This window comes from Crocuta crocuta, unplaced genomic scaffold (genome assembly GCF_008692635.1).
Source record: "Crocuta crocuta isolate KB4526 unplaced genomic scaffold, BGI_CrCroc_1.0 scaffold564, whole genome shotgun sequence".
NCBI classification, from domain to species: domain Eukaryota; kingdom Metazoa; phylum Chordata; class Mammalia; order Carnivora; family Hyaenidae; genus Crocuta; species Crocuta crocuta.
Window position 1 is genome coordinate 1,073,572 of NW_027533010.1, and position 21,002 is coordinate 1,094,573.

At 38.1% G+C, this 21,002-nt stretch overlaps 1 protein-coding gene across 1 annotated transcript in view; it reads right to left on the reverse strand.

Moving 5' to 3' along the window:
• HECW2 (HECT, C2 and WW domain containing E3 ubiquitin protein ligase 2) overlaps window positions 1-21,002 on the reverse strand; it is a 228,797-nt gene that overhangs the window by 59,047 nt on the left and 148,748 nt on the right. Inside the window, exons 14-16 of the mRNA XM_077745795.1 lie at window positions 16,445-16,579; window positions 11,828-11,930; window positions 7,899-7,995 (exon numbers count right to left, since the gene is read on the reverse strand). Of these exons, the coding sequence (XP_077601921.1) occupies window positions 7,899-7,995; window positions 11,828-11,930; window positions 16,445-16,579 (335 nt within the window). The remainder of the gene's footprint in view (window positions 1-7,898; window positions 7,996-11,827; window positions 11,931-16,444; window positions 16,580-21,002) is intronic.

Consider the following 21,002-nt stretch of genomic DNA (forward strand, 5'->3'; position numbering starts at 1 on the left):
ATAATTTTTTTTTTTTTTTTTTTTTTGGTAAGTGATATAAAAGTTGGCTTAAAAAAAGCTAAATTGGAGAAAAGCTATCTTGGAGAAAAATGAACAATAACTTAATCCAAGAAATACTCTTATAAGGGTCAGTAATATGCTTTGATCTTGAATAATCAAAAGCTATCTCCAATAAATACACAGTTTATCTCCTTTCCCTGTCATCACAATGGATCAGGCAAACAAATATGAGAAAACAAACAGGGTGCACATTCTCCTCGGCTTCTCTAACTGGAGTTAGACAGAGCAAGGTGAGTGATGTGGATAGTGGCTTCCTGGGAACAAGGAAAAGATCATACCTTCCTGAGTCACACAGATGACAAGGTGATGAAAGGGAAAGACACCAGAGGAAATACGCTAATTCGGAAACTTTTCATCACTTTTCAGATACGATTAGCAGTGAAGGCAACTGGTCTGATTCTTTAAACCAGGACATACCAGAGGCAAGCTGAGGCTAGTTTTCTACCAGCCAGCTAATTTATTGCACTGACCAGCTAGGAGTCATATGCTTTCAGGAACAAGACACTGGGCATGTCATCTGGTGCACGCCACACCACTAAAGGACCTTCTTATACTAACATTCATTCACTTTTCCAGCAAACATTTTCTAGAATGTCTACTATTTGCTGGGCATGGTATCACATACTAGGAATCCAGTAGGGTAGAAGACCTAGTTCCTTTCTCAAAGAGTTCATGGAGCACTGGGAGAGAGAAAGCCAATTTTAGTATTATATGAAAATATTTAAATAGTTCCACTCATTTAACTGAATTCTGTTTAGGCCTTATATCCACTCTTATCCCATAAAGTCCTTTCACATAAAAACAAGCAGGGCACTGGTTTATTGAATGTCAAGAAAGCAGATGAAGGCTGAGGAAGAGAAGGTCAGCAGAGATCCTCAAAAATGTCACCAATATTTTCTAAGGAAAACAAAAACAAATGGGAACTACTTCTTGGTTATTAGGTATTTGCCCAATATTCCACAGACCAGTTTTTCTCAAACTGGTGTCATTGTCTACTAGATAGCTACAGACATCATCTCAAGTTCTGGGGGAATGAAAAAAATCTACATTGTCACATCGATGCTCAAAACTGCTACTATTTAGGTAGGCATATTTTGGATAATCTGAATGACACTTATGACTGAATATTGCCACTTCACTTCAGTTCCTCTCTTTGCACTGACAAGACAGTTGGTGTCATGTGATCAGAGGGGAACTTGCGAAGTGCTGGTGAGCAGGCCCTGAGGTGGGCAGGGCCTTGGATGGATGGTAAGTATGGTACTAGCAGTTCCCATCTACCACGCACACACACTTCTCTCACTGATTAAAAAGACAAAACTTTTCTTTTGCAGTATTAATTTGCATAATGACAATGATGAAAGGAGAAAAGGTTATGTATATATATATATATATACATATAATTTATATACATATAATTTATATATATAATTTATATATATATATAATTTATATATATATAAATTGCTAAATGCTAAATAAAGAGAAAACAAAATAAACGGATTTAAAAAATTTTTAAGTGCTTTTGAGAGAGGCACAGAGTGCGAGTGGGGAAGGGGCAGAGAGAGAGGGAGACAAAGAATCCGAAGTAGGCTCCAGGCTCTGAGCTGTCAGCACAGAGCCTGATGTAGGGCTTGAACTCACAAACGGTGAGATCATGACCTGAGCTGAAGTCGGACGCTTAAGTGACTGAGCCACCCGGCTGCCCCTTATTTTTAAGGTAAATTATGTATTTATGTTAACTAAAGCATTCAAGATGTCACGGTTTATTCTAAGAACAGGTTTTACAATAGTTTACAAATAGAAAAATGGTGTTAGAATCATTACAGGGTGCCTTCAATAATATGTTTTTTCTTTAGTATTGCAATTGGGGGTATTAAATGAATTGGTTCATCAAAACAATGATTTAGAAGGTAAAAAATAAAAATGGTGAATAGACTAGTAGATAATTTTAGAAAATATTTAGAAAAATGATGGCCACAATATTACCATAGATGCACTTGATGAATCATTAGATACAATGTTGAAAGAATCAAGTAAAACACAAGTGAAACAAAAAGCACAAATGTATCTTTCTACTGACCTGCCTCAATATTGGTGATGTGGCTTCTGAACAACAAAATCTCACATTAATATCATTCAATTAAATGTTACTTTTTAAAGTTTTTACTTAATTTACATGTCATTTGGTTTTATAGTTCATAAAAGCTGTAAGAAGTGTAGGCATATTTAATATTTGTGCACACTTATGTTTCATTAAAATGAAAAATAAAGTCAACATTGTGGATCTGCAATATTTTTTCCTTTTAGAATGGAAAATAACAGTTTGGGCTCCTCACAATTTTCCATGAGTCCACTCAGTGACCAAAATAAACAAAGCAAGCTTGAGAAGTTATTATTAAAGATACATATGACTCTGATTAGAAGGACGTTTGAAAGCTATATTACTATATTTATTCAAGGTTATTTTACCAGTTCACAGTTAGAAGAAATCTGTGGCAGTTCTCTTAATTCCTATCTTTACTGCAGTGGTTCATAATGAAGACCAAGATGATATTCAAATAATACTTTCTACCTGACCCTCTCTGCATCGGTATGTTTCTCTCTGTGTGCCCTTTAGCGTACATTCCAGCACTTCCTCCAGTGAACTTTCTCACTGGGCCACTCAGTTACCACATAATTCCTTCTGAAACATGAGGGTTTTTTGAGAGAGAGAGAGAGGAGCAGGGGAGAGCGGGAGGGGGGAGAGGGGCAGTGGGAGAGGGAGAGAGAACCCTGAGCAGGCTCTGCACTGTCAGTGCACGGGGCTCAGTCCCATGACAGTGAGATCATGACCCGAGCTGAAGTCAAGAGTTGGACACTTAACTGACCAGCCACCCAGGCGCCCTGAAACATGAATTTCTTCAGAGCAAAAGCTGTTCCTCCTTTATTTTCATGTTCCCCAAGTACCCAGCGTCGTGCCGTGAACATAAGGAATGCTCAGTAAAATATAACCAGGCACAAGATCATAACAGAGTCGGCTCCTAACAAACTTCCCTGACTCTACTCAGGGTCTGAAATAAACTACCACTTTTTTGTTGTTGTGGCATAGAAAAAAAGAAGCAGAAAACTGACATCAGACTGTTTGCTAAAACAGACCCCTCTGAGGGAAGTCCAAAGACAGGTAAAGAGGCAATCTTTTAATAAGAAAATTTACAACCCTCCTAACAAGATACTAAACTGTATATAGTGACAGCCTCGGGAAAAATTTGCCAGCTATTGCTGCCTCTCAGATGCCCATAACATTCAGACCTTTGTAACCACTTCCTCAAGTGCACAGAATCACCCCAGAAGATCAACTCTAGCAGAAGATCATTTGAGGACAATAAGCATAGTCTCAAGACCGGAATTCCCACAGAAAATACTCTCATTGAAACCAACCAACATTTTTGGTGAAGTTAAAGAAGGGCACGTGACCAGCAACAATCAGAAGCAGCAATGCCTCGAAACCACAAAAACTCTCTGGACTACAGACTCTGTACACACATGGTTCCTGCCAATACAGTTCAGTAACACCTTCAAAAATACATGGTTTGAAAAAACTGCCTGAGGGCAAGTTTAGAGAAATCCCATGACTTCTCTAATGGTCTAATGCCAAGAAAGGAAAATCAGCATTGACTATTCCATTGATTGTTCATACTTTTTACTACAGTCGCAGAACATGGTCTGACTCGACAGACAGAGCCACACAGTACAAAGATCAACGTTTCTTTCTACCTCCCGTTAGATTTGGAAATATAGGTCCCTGTGGTCACATGATTCTCACAAACAAATAGAAATGGAATCAACCTGGAGCCCAAAATAATTATCCCTGATACCTAGCAGGAAGTAGATTTACTGGCTAGACCTAACAACCACACAAGAGTGATTATTCTCAACTCTCAATTCAGCTTTATGACATGTAGATCCTTGCTCATAATGTAGTGTTGTACAAATACCAATACCAAAAATTTTATTGAATTTATATTCATTATATTCACCAATAAAATATTGTTAAAAGGTTCTTTTTTTAAATGAATACATTTGTCTTCAAATACAGTATTAGAACATATTATTTTGGCTTTTATTTTACTGCCACACATACAAAAAGCTTATTAGCATGATTACGGTCTTTGATTGAGAGGCCATAGTAGGATATAGTAATCCATGGAGGACAGTGTCCCCTTGAAGGAGGTAGTACTGGCTTTTGGATGTTGATTTTTCTAGCTAAGGAAATAAATCTCTTCTGAGGTTTAAAAAAAAAAAAAAAAGGGGGGACAACTTGTAGCATCACATTTGCATGACAGATAAATAACAGATAAAGTTAGAGGGAGCAGTGACTTAAATATAGGAGTTGAAAGCTAACACCACATTCCACTGCATAAAAACCATAGCCCTTCTAAGGTCCAAGATACCTAAGTGGAGTCTCAAGGAAGAGGAAGTTATACATGGAAAGAAACAAAATAAACTGCTGGCCAGTCTGTGGTTTAGGAGGAATAACAAGCAAACAGAAAAATACAAAGTAAATAGGTGTCTTCATTTGAATTTCCCTGGGGCTGGTACTTTTCCTCATTATATTTATGGAGAGGATAAGAAAAGATACTTCTTTTAAGCGGCTGTGCCACAGATGAGGAAGAATTCACACGGAGGGACGCTGGTATTGGGTAGTCTTGTTCAGGATATGAACAGAAGGCCTACGGTTACCTTTGACACACAACTACTCAGTGGCTCTATCCCATGCATAAATCTGTTATTGAAGATATCATTGAAATATGAGATTAAAGAGCCTCAACTGTTTCCCCACCTCTCGTTTATGGGAATGCTTCTAACAATGCAGTTTTTCACTATAAAAACAGAATGTTCTCTTAGATATATGAACTTCCCCATTATGTTGTTGTGATAAGCAGAATGCTTAACTACCAAAAACTTCAGAAAATAAAAGTGCAGCAGGACACATTCTGTGAAAGAGGAACAGCATTATCTCATTGATTTACGTTTCTGCTTCCTTCTACTTGTCATGACAGCATTAGCTGTTTATGGTCAAATGCTGTAAGTAGTTTTAGAAAGCGTAAGTAGAAACTTATAAGTCATCTGGAATAAAATGGAAACTTACCTCAAAACCTATCAAATAATTTCTCTCACTAGATTACCATGTGAGAGCTATGTTAAAAGAATGGGCTCGCTGAAGACCCTGGGTGTCAATAAAAAAGAAAAATCCTTACCGATCTTTAGGAGATTAGAGACCTTTAAGACTCTGAAAAGCAGAAAGAAAAACAAAAAATGGAAAGAGGCAAACTGGGGCCCATCAGTTTTCCCCCTGTTAGGGTCTTTTAAAGATCTGTCAAATCACTGAAGACAATGATGTTGTTAGATGCACTGTTCAGGTAGATTAAATCATCCGATATCTCTGATTGTAGAAATGTAAAGATATGTTAAACTGCTGTAAATAATAATGTGGAGTGCAGAGCAAAAGTAGAAACCTTGAGTTTCCTCTTTCTTGTTTTTTTTAGGGGGGGGTACTTTGACAGGAATAGAAACTGACTAGAAGTACGTGTATGCATTGAGGCTAAGATGGTAGAAAAGAAAGAAAACAGAGTTCTCCTTATTTTGTGGTTAACAAGAGGAGAGATTTGTTTTTTTGTTTTGCTTTGTGGTCCGGAATCTAAGATCTCTCATTAGACAACTGAAGAGTTTATTTCTGCAATTTTGCTAACTAGAACTTCTTACATAAGACGCTCCAGTGGACCAGGGATTACTGAGTGGATGCCATAGTACACAAATATGCAAAATGATAGCTCATCTAATTTTTATAATTTTCTTGTGATTGAGAATAGCATGCTTGTCAGGTTGGGAAAAGCACTAAGACTTGAGTTAGATGTTAACTAATGTGAAACTGGGATTTCCATTTGTAGAGGATATTTGTAGTCATACCTGAAACTCCATATAGCCTTTAGAAACTCTAGAAGCCAATAACACCTTTAAAGCTATGAGAGACTGACAGGACATGGGGGGTGGGCAAAATGGTCAGAGCAGGTCATAAGGTACAAACTTCCAGTTATAAAATAAATAAGTTACAGGGATGTAATGTACAGCATGGCAACTAAAGTTAATAATACCAAAATGTATATTGGGAAGCTGTTAAAAGTAGATCTTAAAAGTTCTCATCATAAGAGGAAATTCTGTAACAATGTGTGGTGATGGATCTTACTAGGCTTAGTGTGGTGATCATTTTAAATATATACAAATATTAAGTCATTATGTTGTATTTCTGAAGCTAATATAATATTGTATACCAATGACACCTCAATAAAGTAAAGGATATGAGAGACTAAGAACATAATAAGAAAAATATTTGGTAATTTATTTTCAAATCAACGAAAAAAATCTCTGTGTATGTATGTATGTGAATATGCATTCACTATATGCCAGGTAATATTCTTGATATTTAAGCAATAAGGAGGAGAAATAACGAGTTGAAGAAGATCCACATTTGTAAGAAACTTATAATCTAGTTGAAAAATAAAGCATAAGGACTTGAAAGTCCACCATGTTTTTATTATGAAAAAATGTGAATACCAAGTCCAGGATTTTATAAGTCTCGATTCAGCAAACTGAATTGTTTACTTTTGTTTACTCAAGCTACACACAATTACAGCACAAAAGTCACATAATCAAAATAGTATAAAGGACAATGTGATATACTACATAATTAAATATCAAATTAGTGTCTAGAACAGAGGTTATTATACCTGAATGTGCCATTGGAATCATATGGAGAGGTTTTAAGATAGTAAATGCTTGCGCTCTCCCACAGACCTCCTGAATTAAAGTTCTGGACAGGGTGTAGGAGGATAGGCAGTATAAAATCAGAGAAGGGAGAAGAGTTAGGGGAGAGAAAACCTGGCATTTTGTACTTTACAAAGCTCTCCAAGTGATTCTGATGAAAACAGTATGATACAACTAAGTAGAGTAGTGTTGGAGCATCACTTCTGTGGGCCAAGATGGTACCACTGGACAAAAACATATCTCTACCAATAAAGGTGGCATATGGACCAAATGAGCTTTGAGCGTCAAATTTTCAGCAGAAACTCACATCTTTTACCATCTCCACTGATGCCTACAACACTGAGGTTGAGAAATACTAGCCTAGATCTTGAAAGTAAGAGTGGAGCTGAAAGGCTTCAAGAAGAGGTAGTTTGCATTGAGTTTTAAGGGAAAGATCTTTCTTGCCAAAAACACAAGAGAAAAACTTGCCAAGGAACAGGAACTGCATGTATTCAGGAAAGTAAAAATGGACTTAAGTGTGATGCATTGAATAGCTATTTAGAAGAGAGCGTTCATGCAGGGGAATACTGATTGGACAGTGAAGGAGATCAGATTCCCTCTTTGGGTTCCACCATGTTTTTATTATGAAAAAATGTGAATACCAAGTCCAGGATTTTATAAGTCTCGATTCAGCAAACTGAATTGTTTACTTTTGTTTACTCAAGCTACACACAAAAAGGTTAGTGTCTTATTATTTTCATTATGATATGCAGATCAAGGATAGATTCTTGGCTATGAATTTTTGCTTCTTTTGCATATTTCTTCTTTAAAGAGGGTTCTAGGTTCTTTAGTCTATCTTATTCAATCTTTAGACTTAATAGAGAAAAGCCAGTACTACAATGACCTGGCTTTTGATGACATAAAGTATTTGTGTACAAGATGCCTTTGTTCAGACTACCAGAAAGAAAGAGCGAATTTCCAAGATGATTATCAGTATTACTGAAGATTTACTAGTTGACGCTTATGGAACGTGAACCAAATACTAATACTACAGTTACCTGAGTGAATGATTCCTGGTAAGATCAGGTTGGCGCTCTTGTAGAATTTCAAAGATGTTGGGTTGGCGCAGAAATGCAACAATCTTGTCATTGTAAGCTGAAAAAATAAAAAATTATCACAACATTTAAAAAATATGTTATTAAGTTTATACACATAAATCTAAAGTTTAAATCTGTTTTTTTGTTGTTGTTGTTAATATTCCTCATACTCAAAGTCAGACTTTGCCTTTGACTTAACAGATGCTTAAATTCCAATTTGTGTCTACCTCTTATATGACTATTGGACTTAGATCTCTTAGGTGTGACTTAAGCACAAATTATACTCATTTCATAAGCCATATTTATTATCAAGTTGCAGGATGAGATCACTAACAAGATTCTAGATATTGATAGTTCTGCTTACCTGCTTACCAAAATCAACCTCATAAGCAACTGTTAGAAATGGAAAACCATCTTCTGACTAAATATAGCCATCCAGAGAGGTAAAGAGACAGAACAAACTTTGCCCAAATACAATAGTGGTCTGAAAACTGAAGACTTTGGTAAAAGAAATTAAAGATGACACAAATGAATGGAAAGTACACCAGGCTCATGGATTGAAAGTATCAACACAAGTAAATGTACATATACCCCCAAACACACTATAGATTCAATGCAATCAATATCAAAATACAACATTTTTTACAGAACTAGAACAATTTTAAAATTTGTATGGAACCACAAAAGACCCATAATAGCCAAAGCAATCTTGAGAAAGAACAGCAAAGCTAGTAGTATCACAATCCCAGACTTCAAACTCAACTACAAAGCTGTAAGAGTTGAAACAGTACCGGCACAAAAATAGACACATAGACACAAAAGGACAGAATAGAGAGCCCAGAAATACAGTCATGCTTACATGGTTAATTAATCTACAAGAAAGGAAGCAAGAATATACAATAATGGAAGAGACATTATCTTCAATAAATAGTGCCAGAAAAACAGGACAGCTACATGCCAAAGAATGAAGCTGGATCACTTTCTTACACTATACACAAAAATGAACTCAAAATGGATTAAAGACTTAACCCATGAAACTTCTAAAAGAAAACCTGGATAGTAATCTCTTGGACCTTGGCCTTAGGAACAATTTTCTGATATGTCTCCTTAGGAAGGAAAACAAAAACAGAAATAAACTGTTGGGACCACAACAAACTAAAAAGCTTTTGTATAGCAAAGGGAACATCAATAAAATAAAAAGGCATCATACTGAACAGGAGGACATATTTGCAAATCATATAACCAAGAACAAGTTAATATCCAAAATATATAAAGAACTCATTCAAATCAACATCAAAAACAAATAGACAAACAAACAAAACACAAATAATCCCACTGAAAAATGGGCAAAGGACCTGAATAGACATTTTTCCAAAGAAGACATACAGATAGCCAACACACTTATGAACAGATGTTCAACATCATTAATCATCAGGGAAATGCAAATCAAAACACAGTGAGATATCATCTCACGCCCTGTTAGAATGACTAGTATCAAAAAGGCAAGAAATAACAAGTGTTGGCAAGGATGTGGAGAAAAGGGAACCCTTGTTTACTGTTGGAGAGGATGTAAATTGGTGTAGCCATTATGAAAAACAGTATGGAGGATCCTCAAAGACTTAACAATAGAAATATCATATGCTCTAGTAATTCCACTACTGTATATTTACCTGAAGAAAACAAAAACACTAATTTTTAAAAATATATGTATCCCTCTGTTCACTGAAGCATTATTTACAATAGCCAAGATCAGGAAGCAACCTAAGTGTCCATCGGCAGATGAATGAAGAATGAATTAAGAGGATGCGATACATATCTTATACACACACACATACACATAATAGAAAATTACTTCACAATAAAAAAGAATGAAATTTTGCCATTTGCCACAAAATGAAGGGACCTAGAGAGTATTATCTAAGTGAAATAAGTCAGACAGAGAAAGACAAATATGGTGTGATTTCATTTATACATGGTATCTAAAAACAAACAAATGAACAAACAAAATCAGAAACAGATTCATAAATACAGAGAACAAACTGATGGCTCCTGGGAGAAGTGGGGGATGGGGGCTGAGGGAATAGACAAAATAGGTAAAGGGGATTAAGAGGGGCAAACTTCCAGTTACAAGATAAGTAAGTCACAGGGATGAAAAGTACATCATAGGGTACATAGTCAATAATATTGTAACAATTTTGTATGAGATACATTGAGTCATGTATGGAATTGTGGAATCATTACGTGGTACATTAGAAACTAATATAACATTGTATGTCAACTGTACTTCAATTAAAAAAAAAAAAAAAAGAAACACAGTTGTCAGCAATAGCAGCTACCAAAATGTAGAGGGCAAACCATTCCCAGATCCTCTGTGGAAATAAATCCCATTAAACCACATGTACACATACAACACAATAAGTATCATCAAAATACTATGTATTATGTACATACTATACTATGTACATAAAAATAAAAGAAAAATTTATCTTTGTCAAGGCTGGCTAATGTCCATAGAAATTTTAAAATAGTGAATTAAAATTTATTAAGGGCTCTAATATTTGATATTTCTTTTGTCAAGAAAACTAATTTGTTTACTTAAGATTATTTATCTTGATTACATCTATTTCTAATCAGAAATACAGACATCTTTCCATCACAGAACTGAAATCTGGATTCTCAAACATTAGTGATCCTAATTCAGTTCATAAATATTATCAAGAAACATGACTTCCTTAAACTGACAAATGATGAAACAAAAGAAATATAATGCTCTAAACATTTGCTAGTTCACATTTTAGCTCCATCATGCCACCTGTACAAACATATTCTTGTTAAATTGAATAAAATGAAAGAAATACTACCTGCTAACACAGAATCCCACTGTCAAACCTGAAGTGTACCTAACTGTACATCTCATCACATAAAAATAATGGAAACACTCTTTTATAATTTTCTTTCTAGAAAACACTTTTATAACTAAAATTTTGTCACTGGGTTCTTACACTCCATCCAAAATCGAGACCAGACAACTTTTTGAGCAACGATTTTATAAGATTTTAAAATTCTCTGTGCAGTCTTTAGTATCCTATTAATAACGGCATAAGAAAACACAGACTTTTAGACTTCGATCCAAGATTTCTTCCTGTCCAGTGTTTCCAAACTTCTTTAGTTAAGTAATGCCACGGGCATTACTTTATATTTCATGTTACAGTTTTTCTTAAAGAAGTAAAAATTTTAAGGTAAAAACATACAAATGGAGAGCTAATCAAATTGAAGATGAAGTAGGGGGCCCACATGGGCTCTTGTTACCTGTCTCCTCCACCTGCCTTAGGGCTCCAGGTGTGAAAACTGATCTATGTCAAGCTCATCATGTGAGTAATAATTCAAGTCTTTCTTTAGGCCTCTCTGCCCCAATTCATTTATTTTTATTTTTTAATTTTGGAGGCATTTGCTGCCTTGTGTTTGCCACAAATCCATAGCTCTCTACCAAAGCCTTAAGAATGTCCCATAATTGCTTTCTTATTCTGAGGCTACTATAGGCTCGCACACCATTTAAATTCTGTCCTGAGCATTAGATATATACTAATGTAGATGCTTGCCCAATGCTTAATGTCAAATGACCACATAATATGTTGCCTTAATAGTAACTTCAACAATCTAATATAATAGCTCTACTCAGAAAAGGTAAAGATAAAAAAATCTCATTCTATAGGATTTTGTACAACAGAAGGAAGTGCTTTGCGATTCAAATCGGTCTCTTAGGGACAAGGCACGTTTCTCAGTCCAGGGCAAAAGTAGCAAGCTGCCAACAGACAAGTATCAGCACAGGATGCATGATTCACACTGATAGGACAAGCAAAGATAAAGGTTTCTGGAAAGGGATGACATACCCACTGGAACCATGTCCTGGTACTGCGGCCTGCTGACTGTATTGAACGTACTCGATGGCCGGGGAAGAACCGGTGGTCCTGTATGTCGAGAATCTTCTCCTACCTGCAAACAAAAGCATTGTTTATGCTCTGCACCAAGATCTAGACTGGTTTAAATCAGCACACCGAGCCTAGTTGTTCGTAATACTTCACGAGGATTAAGTACCAACTAACCGGAGCAGATGCCAGGTGAGGAGCTGACACAGGGTTCTCAAAAGCTCTGCTTTCATTGCTGAATTGAGGGAAAGGGTTGGGGCATCTGCATCCTTGAGAGGGGCGGGGGCAGTGACTATCTACCACATGGTAAAGAGACAGCTCCCTATGGGTACAGTTATTGGGGCTGTAGAAGCTGAACAGCAGTAGAGCTGTTCGTCAGGAATAACCTCGGATTTGAGAGAACAAACACCTGAAACAATACACTGGAGAGAAAACCTGGAAAGTGCCAGTGCCAGGTTATACATTCTTTTGGCCAAGGCAGGTCGGAGAATTCTCTGCCTCAGCAGAGGTCAAAAGCAGCCGGCTTCGTGTGTGTTTCAGAGTTGGTGTATATATCCTTAGAAGCAATTTAACATGCCTATTAGAGCACCCAGTACAACAGCTCTTTCTGGTTTGAACCTCCCACACCAGGCAGCTAATCATAGCAGCTGTGGAAGAGCTACATAGGGTTGCCCTAACCGAAATTATTTACTATACCTATTATAGATTTAGAAACTCATACATACAAGTAGGTAAGCAAACATGCCCACTAATAGTCTCGTCAGTAAACTCTTAACATTGCTTTAGCTTCTGTTTTAGCATCCTCTCCTGCCCTGAATTACAGGAGTCTTTGATGATAACAGTAGAACAGAAGTATTAGACAGTAAGAGAATGAAAGGCAAAATAATGTACTCGATTTGTAAGTCGGTACTTTTCAAACAGAGCTTCTAGGAGCACTTGGATGGCTCAGTTGGCTGAGTGTCTGACTCTTGGTTTTGGCTCCAGTCATGATCTCACAGTTCTCGTGAGATCAAGCCCTGTGTTGGGTTCTATGCTGACAGCTTGGGACCTGCTTGGGATTCTCTCTCCCTCTCTTTCTGCCCCTCCCCTGCTCGCCTGTGTGCACACTTGCATGCTCTCTCCCTCTCTTTCTCTCTCAGGCTAAATATTTTTTTAAAAATAAAAATAAAACAGAGCTTCTATTCCCACCCATTCAAACCTTTACAAGCCGTTTTATCTATCACATTGTATCTGTTATGTGCTTGGGGAGGGTTCTTCTAAAGACCCTAAACTAAAATTACCATTCTCAGGGGCGCCTGGGTGGCTTAGTTGGTTAAGCGTCCGACTTTCACTTAGGTCATGATCTCACGGTTCGTGGGTTCAAGCCCCGCGTCAAGCTCTGTGCTGACAGCCAGCTCAGAGCCTGGAGCCTGTTTCCAATTCTGTGTCTCCCTCTCTCTCTTACCCTCCCCTGCTCACACTGTCTCTCTCTCTCTCCTAGAAAGAAATAAAACATTAAAAAAATTTTTTAAAAAAATAAAAAAATTACCACTCTCAGCCTACACTGCTTGCTTATCCTTCCAGAATGCACTCACTTATTCTTCAAAGTATAGCTCAAACAGCCCCTGCCCCATGAGGCCTTGCCTTCCCTTCAAGCTGACTTTATTTAAAAAAAAAATTTTTTTTTTAACCTTTATTCACTTTTGAGAGACAGAGACAGAGTGTGAGAGGGGCAGGGGCAGAGATCGGGAGACAGAGGACCCACAGGGGATCCAGGCTCTGCTTTCAGCACAGAGCCCAATGCGGGGCTTGAACCCACGAACCGTGAGATCATGACCTGAGACAAAGTTGGACGCCCAACCGACTGAGCCACCTGGGCGCCCCGCAAACTGACTTTAAATGCACCCTTCTCTGACCTCCCACAGCACTTGGTACACATTTCTTAAGCAGCTGCCATTATTAACATTTTATAAAGCATTTCACTCATACTTTTTCCAGAAAAAATGTATTTTATGTCTTATTATTTATTTGAGAGAGAGAGACAGAGTGTGAGTGGGGGAGGGTCAGAGAGAGACAGAGACACAGAATCCAAAGCAGGCTCCAGGCTCCAGGCTCCAAACTGTCAGCACAGAGCCCTATGTGGGGCTCGAACTCACAAATCACAAGATTATGACCTGGGCCAAAGTCAGATGTTTAACTGCCTGAGCCACCCAGGAAACCCTCACTCATATTTTTATTCATTTGTATTATGGTTGGTTTCACATATTTTCTCCTTAATAAGAACAAGGAACATATATTCTTTGCATCCTTCACACCAGCCACCATGTTTCTACACTGCAGGTGTTTGGTAAGAATTAATTTGTCACATGGAAGATAACAGCGAAATGTCTACTACCTGTAACATTTGCTAAATGAGTACAAGAGAGTAGATGGAAAGACTCATGTGTATAACTAGAAGTTTCTTGCTCTGCCTCTCTTGAATTACTGGTGTTGAAGAATGAAGTCAGCCACTCCAGAGGAGATTCAATCCTTAACTACACTTGTCTGCCAGTCACAGAACTTATCATTCAATACACGAACATATACTTTCCCTCCTGTCAGTACGTGGTCATGTGTCATTATTTCCCGGAAGAGCCAATGTCTCTCTTCAACACCCTCCTTCCTCAAACCAGACCTTCAAACAGACAACGGGCAAGGCCAGATACATGTGCGAAGCGTGGCAGGGGGTGCGGGCTTCAACAGCTGTGTCAGAAAGCGCCTTCCCATCAGTGGTCTGACCGGGCTGGGGCTGACTGCTGAGTCTTTATGGGTTTAGCTCTGTCCCACCGCTCAGTCTGCATCAACATGAAGACAGATCTTCATGTGAATTTGAATGTGTACCTGATGATCCCTCGCCCACAACAGGCTGCTACTAGACCATGAAAATAACCCAAGTTCTGAGACAGACGAATTAAAGGCAAAGGGAGGATAGATGGAGCTGACCAGACCAAGCAGCTGGCTATGTCATACGGTGAAGTCAAGACATGACACGTGGCTAAAGGGCACCAGCCTTGTGATAAAGTCAGGCAGGGCCCTAATTATGATACATATCACACACGAAGTCCAAAGGTGAGAGGTGTGTTCTGCTTTCAGGATGAATGCTGTTAGCATCATCCAGTTCACCACTAATCGTTTCCATGGCAGCAAAGTAAAGATTTATTAGCTACTCATAAAATATAAATATTTTTGTGCATACCTCATCCTGCAATAGATTTATATATCATTCTTATATGAGCTTCTCAAGTATACTCGTCTATGTCTGCACATACAACCAGCAAACCCACAAGTCTGTAAATCACGAGGGGAAATTCCAAGAGTAGAATTTCGATGAATCAAATCCAGTTATTTATCACATTCACAATTTTCCTTGTAACAGAGGCTACAAAAATCTTTGACCTACAATGTAATACTGAAAATAGAATATGTATGTAGACCTAGACAGACAATGTAATAATGAAAATAGAAAATGCACGTAGACCTAGAGAGGCACGCAGGAAAAGAATCTTAATTCCTTTTGCCTATGCAAATCTTTAGAAACAAATGTTTACCAAGTGATGATATAGGTTCAATGCAAAAGCCAGTATTAAAGAGAAACAAAGTGGACCTAAAGCATTCCTTTGACTTAAGCAGCTAAAGAAAAATGGAAACAGGGAGAGATTATTTCGTTTGTCTTTTGGGGCGGTGGGGAGATCAGCTATTAGAGAGCCCCCATGTGGTTACCACAGGTCACTGCAAACCAGTAAAGTAGAGCATGGTGGAGCTTTTAATAATTCTTAATTCTGCCTATTTTCTCTTCCTTAGAGTACATGAATCAACTCTCAGACATATTGTGATTTTATTTATCTTATTTTTTAGTTTTATTTATTTTGAGGGAGGGGGGAAGAGAGAGAGAGGGAGAGAGAGAGAGAGAGAGAAGGAGGGGTTGAGAGACAAGGAGAGAGAGAATCCCAAGCAGGCTTTGCGCTGTAAGTACAAAGCACAATGCAGGGCTTGTACCTCTGAACTGTGAGATCATGACCTGAGTCAAAATCAAGAGTCAGATGCTTAACCGACTGAGCCACTCAGGTGCCCAGATATATCATGATTTTAAAGAATATTAATGAGGACACCACAACCCCAGAGCACTGGCTAAAGATTTTTAATCCAACCCAGCAACCCTCACTTAAAAAAACCTCCCAGTATGTCACTGAATTTTAGCTCACTAAAAGTTACATTTATATTTTTTTCCCCACAAAGCTGTCCTTAGGTGGGCAAAAGGGTTTACCACCATCCTCTCTTGAACATTTCATTACATTGAGAATTCTCTCACCATCTTCTGAATATAAAAAATTCTCTAATTTCTTCCATTTTTCTTCAAATATCTATCTTTTAAAATGTGTGCATTAGGCTTTGTGTATTTCCAGAGAAGCCCTCCAAGCATCCCAGTACTTTTCAGTCTCCAAATGATAATCTCTAAATCAAGCTAGAGAAACAAAACAGAAAAAGCCAGCCCAATTCCACAAACCACCCCATCCCTGGGGTTCCCATGAACCCGCAGGCCCGACCCTAAGGCGTGTGACTCACCTCGCCTGCACTGTGGCTGCGTTGCCTGGTCAGGTGCTGCCGATGAACCAGCGCGCTTGTGGGTCTACTGCTCTGGAGTGGGAGCCGGGGGTCGATGAAAGTGGTGGTGCGGGAGTTGTGGTCGACAAAAAATGCCTAGGAAACAATCCCCTCAATCAGTAGTCCATTCGTGCCACACCGTTGTCTTAGCTGCCCTCTCAATTGATGCATTCGGGAAAAGACCCACTTTTGACTTTTGAGTAATGATCTTTGCTCCATTGCCTTTTAATTTTAATCTTTGGGGAACATTATGCCTGGTTTTAGGAAATACTCTAAGATAGTCATCAAAGATAGGATCTTAGAAAGGAGCCATATGAAAGGACATTTGGGCTTTTCTTTAAGCTCTTACTGCCATGCACAGATATTACAAAGTTCTTCTCACCTGAAACTTGACCATCATTGACTTCTCCTTTCCCTCTCCCATGCTGTCAGCCCCCGTCTCCCCACTTTCCCAAGGTAGTGCCTTCTCTAGTTGCTTCATCCCAGCGCGATGACCATCCCATTGTTTCAGGGCTTTCTCTTACATATAATAAGTATTAATAGTCTCTCAGTTCTGGGGCGCCTGGGTGGCTTAGTCGGTTAAGCGTCCGACTTTCACTTAGGTCATGATCTCGCGGTTCGTGGGTTCGAGCCCCGCGTCGGGCTCTGTGCTGACTGCCAGCTCAGAGCCTGGAGCCTGTTTCAGTCTGTGACTCCCTCTCTCTCTGACCCTCCCCTGCTCACGCTGTCTCTCTGTCCCGGAAATAAATAAAACATTAAAAAAAATAAAAAAAAATAGTCTCTCAGTTCTTCCACATCTCTACAACTGCATTCCTTTAGCTGGCACCTCAGTAGCAGAATATTCTTTCTTACTGCTTTGATTACATCACTGCTCCAATCCAAAGCTTCCATTGGCTACCCAGTGCTTATCTAGGAAAAACATTCCAACTCTTTGGAGGTTTTCCCAAGACTTTAAAATCTCCTTCCCTTTTGCCATTCTAGTTTAACCGTTGATCACACACATCCTTACAAATTCTATCACCTACAATAACTTTCGGCAAGTCACTTAATTCCTCCGAGCTGTAGATTTCTTATAAAAACATGTCTCCTTCATTCATAATAAACATTTTCCCGCCTAACATGAAAGGAGGGAGGAGCCATGTTCTACCGTGTTTACTGCAGAATCCCTGATGACATGAAATCATGAATGAGCATAAACTGTTTCTTTGTGTTGTTTAATTCTGAAGCTCTATGCCAGTGCTATTTGTCATTATCATTAAGAGCCAAATGGCACAAGTCTTCAAAGTAAAATTCGCTCTAGGTAGTAAGAAAGCCCATTATCCCAAGGACGATTAGAAAATGTAAGTTTTCCATGATCAGATAAAGTTAATTAAGTCATCAAGGTAAAAGAGATTATTAGAAGAGCCAGGAGACACTTTACCTGTAAGTCAAGTGTCAGAGCATGTGATATATGCCAAATAACCTCAGCAAAGAAGAACGGACTTCTTAAACTGATGGAGCTCAGTTAAAAAAGTACCTTAAAGACAAGGAATGAATACACCTAGGCAAATACCAGGTTGAGATGATATATTTATGTCTATAAAATGAAAAATCAATTACCTTCCCTTTCTGAAATAAAATGTTTCTGTATATACACAATCAGGAAACGGGCAGAACAATGTATAGGTAGCTCATAAACAGGAAAAAAAATGTTTCTTTGTAATGAAATAACTTTAAGCAGTATATGTGCTAGAAAACAAAGCAGAGAAATATACAGAATGAGAACCTCTGCCAGTCCCTTCTTTTCATATCTGATTTCCAGGTACAAAGACTGAATTAGATGGAGGTCTTGCAGGAGATGACGTCAGCAGCCTCATCCCTAGGTGATGCTCTCTTTTTCCTAATGTGTCAGGTGGAAAACGTGTCTTCTCTGAACTTGTAAAAAAATAATACACCAATGATAAATTCTATATAGGCTTATATTGGCAGGTTCTGGTCCCAAATACTGGCCCCTGTGTGATTTGGGCTTCTAATATACTTGTACATCATTTCTGCCACTGTTCAAAGTGTCATAAAATAGAAATTAAATTATTTTTACAAATGGGTATTTCAAAATAATAGATACTGTAATCAGCCATGTATCTTTACTAAATTAAAGCTAAGTTTTTAATTACCAAATAATATAAGCCATGTTTTTTAAAGGGAAAATACAAAGAGAACTAAAATAGAATTGCCTATTTACTCTACCTAATTTCTTAGGAATGTTTTGAAGGGACGGGTAGCCATTTAGAGGTAACATTGATGCACTTATAATTATAAGGACAAATGGGTGTGTACATCTAGGTCAGCTGTGATTTACATGTAGTGTCACAGGATAATTTGATGTTAAGAGGCTTGTCTAAAACCAATTCTTTAAAGAATTATACTGTAAATGCCTTGAGGGTAAGGACTCTTTCTTACTCATCCTGTTATCCCCAGTATAACTGGGACTGCATCTAGGGGAATGTTGGGGGCTTGGAAAATAAGAAATTGCCAAAAATTCTAACATGTGAGTTTCTTGACCAAAGTACAGAGACAACTCACAATGAACTAACCAAGTAATAAAAGTCACTTTCTTTTACATAAGCATAGAAATACTTAAAGATCCTTAAAAAAAAAACAACACAAGGAGGTGCGTGTGTGTGTGTGTGTGTGTGTGTGTGTGTGTGTGTGTGTTAGGTGAAAATCGTGGAGAGCTAAAGAGTATAAAACCACAAATTGGAGTTCTTAAATCATCCCACTGTAGATATGAATAAACTACCAAGGTAAAACTTGAGAAGTGGGAGGCAAAGTAATAATTAAATGCTTGGGATCTAGAAAAAGACCAGCCTGGTTCTGAGAGCTAGCTCCACTACTTACTAGCAGCATAACCTTGGGCAAACTACTTAACTTTTTTAAGCCACAATTTCTTCTGTAAAATGAGGACAGTAACACTTACATCAAAGGACAGTTAAATGAGATGGTTCTCATAAATTTTTTAATATCATGCCTATGACTTCTTAAATGTTACTATTATTAGTACTAATAATAGGTTTTAACTTCTAAAACATTTTTCCCAGGATCATAATGTTTCTTGCTATATTCCATAAACAAAGCTCAAAAAAAATGGAGAATCAATGCAACTACGTTTCCTGAGCTCCTTGCAGATTATGTGTGGCCCAGAATAAGTTCTGGTCAATGAGATGTAAACAAAGTGTCACATGATACTTCTGGGAAACCTCTTCATGATTTTTACAAACTCAACCCCTCCTTTTGTGCTTCACCTTTTCTGTTCCCTGAGATAAGGATGTAACTGCTGGAGCTCCAGCAGCCACACTGGGCCATAAAGATGAAAGAAAGATGGCTGAGCAGAAAACAGAAGGGGCCAGGGCTCTCACAAGTTAGGGAATCACCTTAAAAGCCCCAGACTGCGTACCTCTGAGCTCCTTTATATGAGTCAATAAAATCCTGTATATTAAGCTTTGTATGGGTCTCTGTCACAATGCAGCGAAACCAAACCCTCCTCTGTAATGCAAAGGAAACATGGTCTTTCTAAAGTTAAAAGCATAGAATACATAAACAGCAATCACCATTATAAATAAAGACTTTCACTAATTGGTAAATAATGATATTTCATTGTTGTTCACCTTCAGTATACTTGGATAATAGTTCCTGATTTAAGTAAAATGTATAGTTCGGAATCTATAAAGCTGGGCCTTAAACTTACCTTTGTGTCCACTCTAAAGGCCAATGACCAGCGCCCCTTTCCCTTGTCTCCTTTTCTTGTATCTTTTTGTTTTCATTCTGCTTTCTGCTCCCTATCTTTTCCTTTTCATATTCTTCCCACTTGCCTCGCACCTCACATTGCACATGATGCTAGAAAGCATTTAAGTATTTATTGAATTAGGCTGGAAATAACAGCCACTCACAGTGCTGGGCCTCAACACTGTTTCAACCCTGAAAAAGGCTAATGTCAGTGAACTGTACATACGCTCCGTAATTTGCACCACTAACCCGTTGGAGGTACGACTGTGGGTGGATGCTATTTGTATTCCACAAACGATTCGGTTTCAGAGTCAAATAGAACATGCATATTGTTTACACATGCTTTTTAACTCTGCCAAGTACTTGTGGAGAAAGATCTTGATTAAGACCTCTATCAAAATCACATTGGTAGAGCACTAACGGAATGCAGTGCAAAGAAACAATTACTTGGCATGCATTTTGATTCTGCCCACCCACTGTGTGGCCATGGGTAGGTTTCCTTGGTGCTTTGCTATACCCACATAAAGGTGACCACTCAGGTCACAGCTGAGTTGTGAAAAATGTATTCTACTTTAAAATAGAGAGAAAAGCACAGAAAAATTACTGTGCAAGTTTTAGGTTTGCCATTTCTATTTGTGACACACAAATCAATTATGTCAGAAAAGTGGATCACTTTCCCACAGGATATCCTAAGTAGTTCAAGCCAGTAATGAAGTTGACCTAGTACCTTTTTTTTTTTTTTTATTTGGGTCACTTT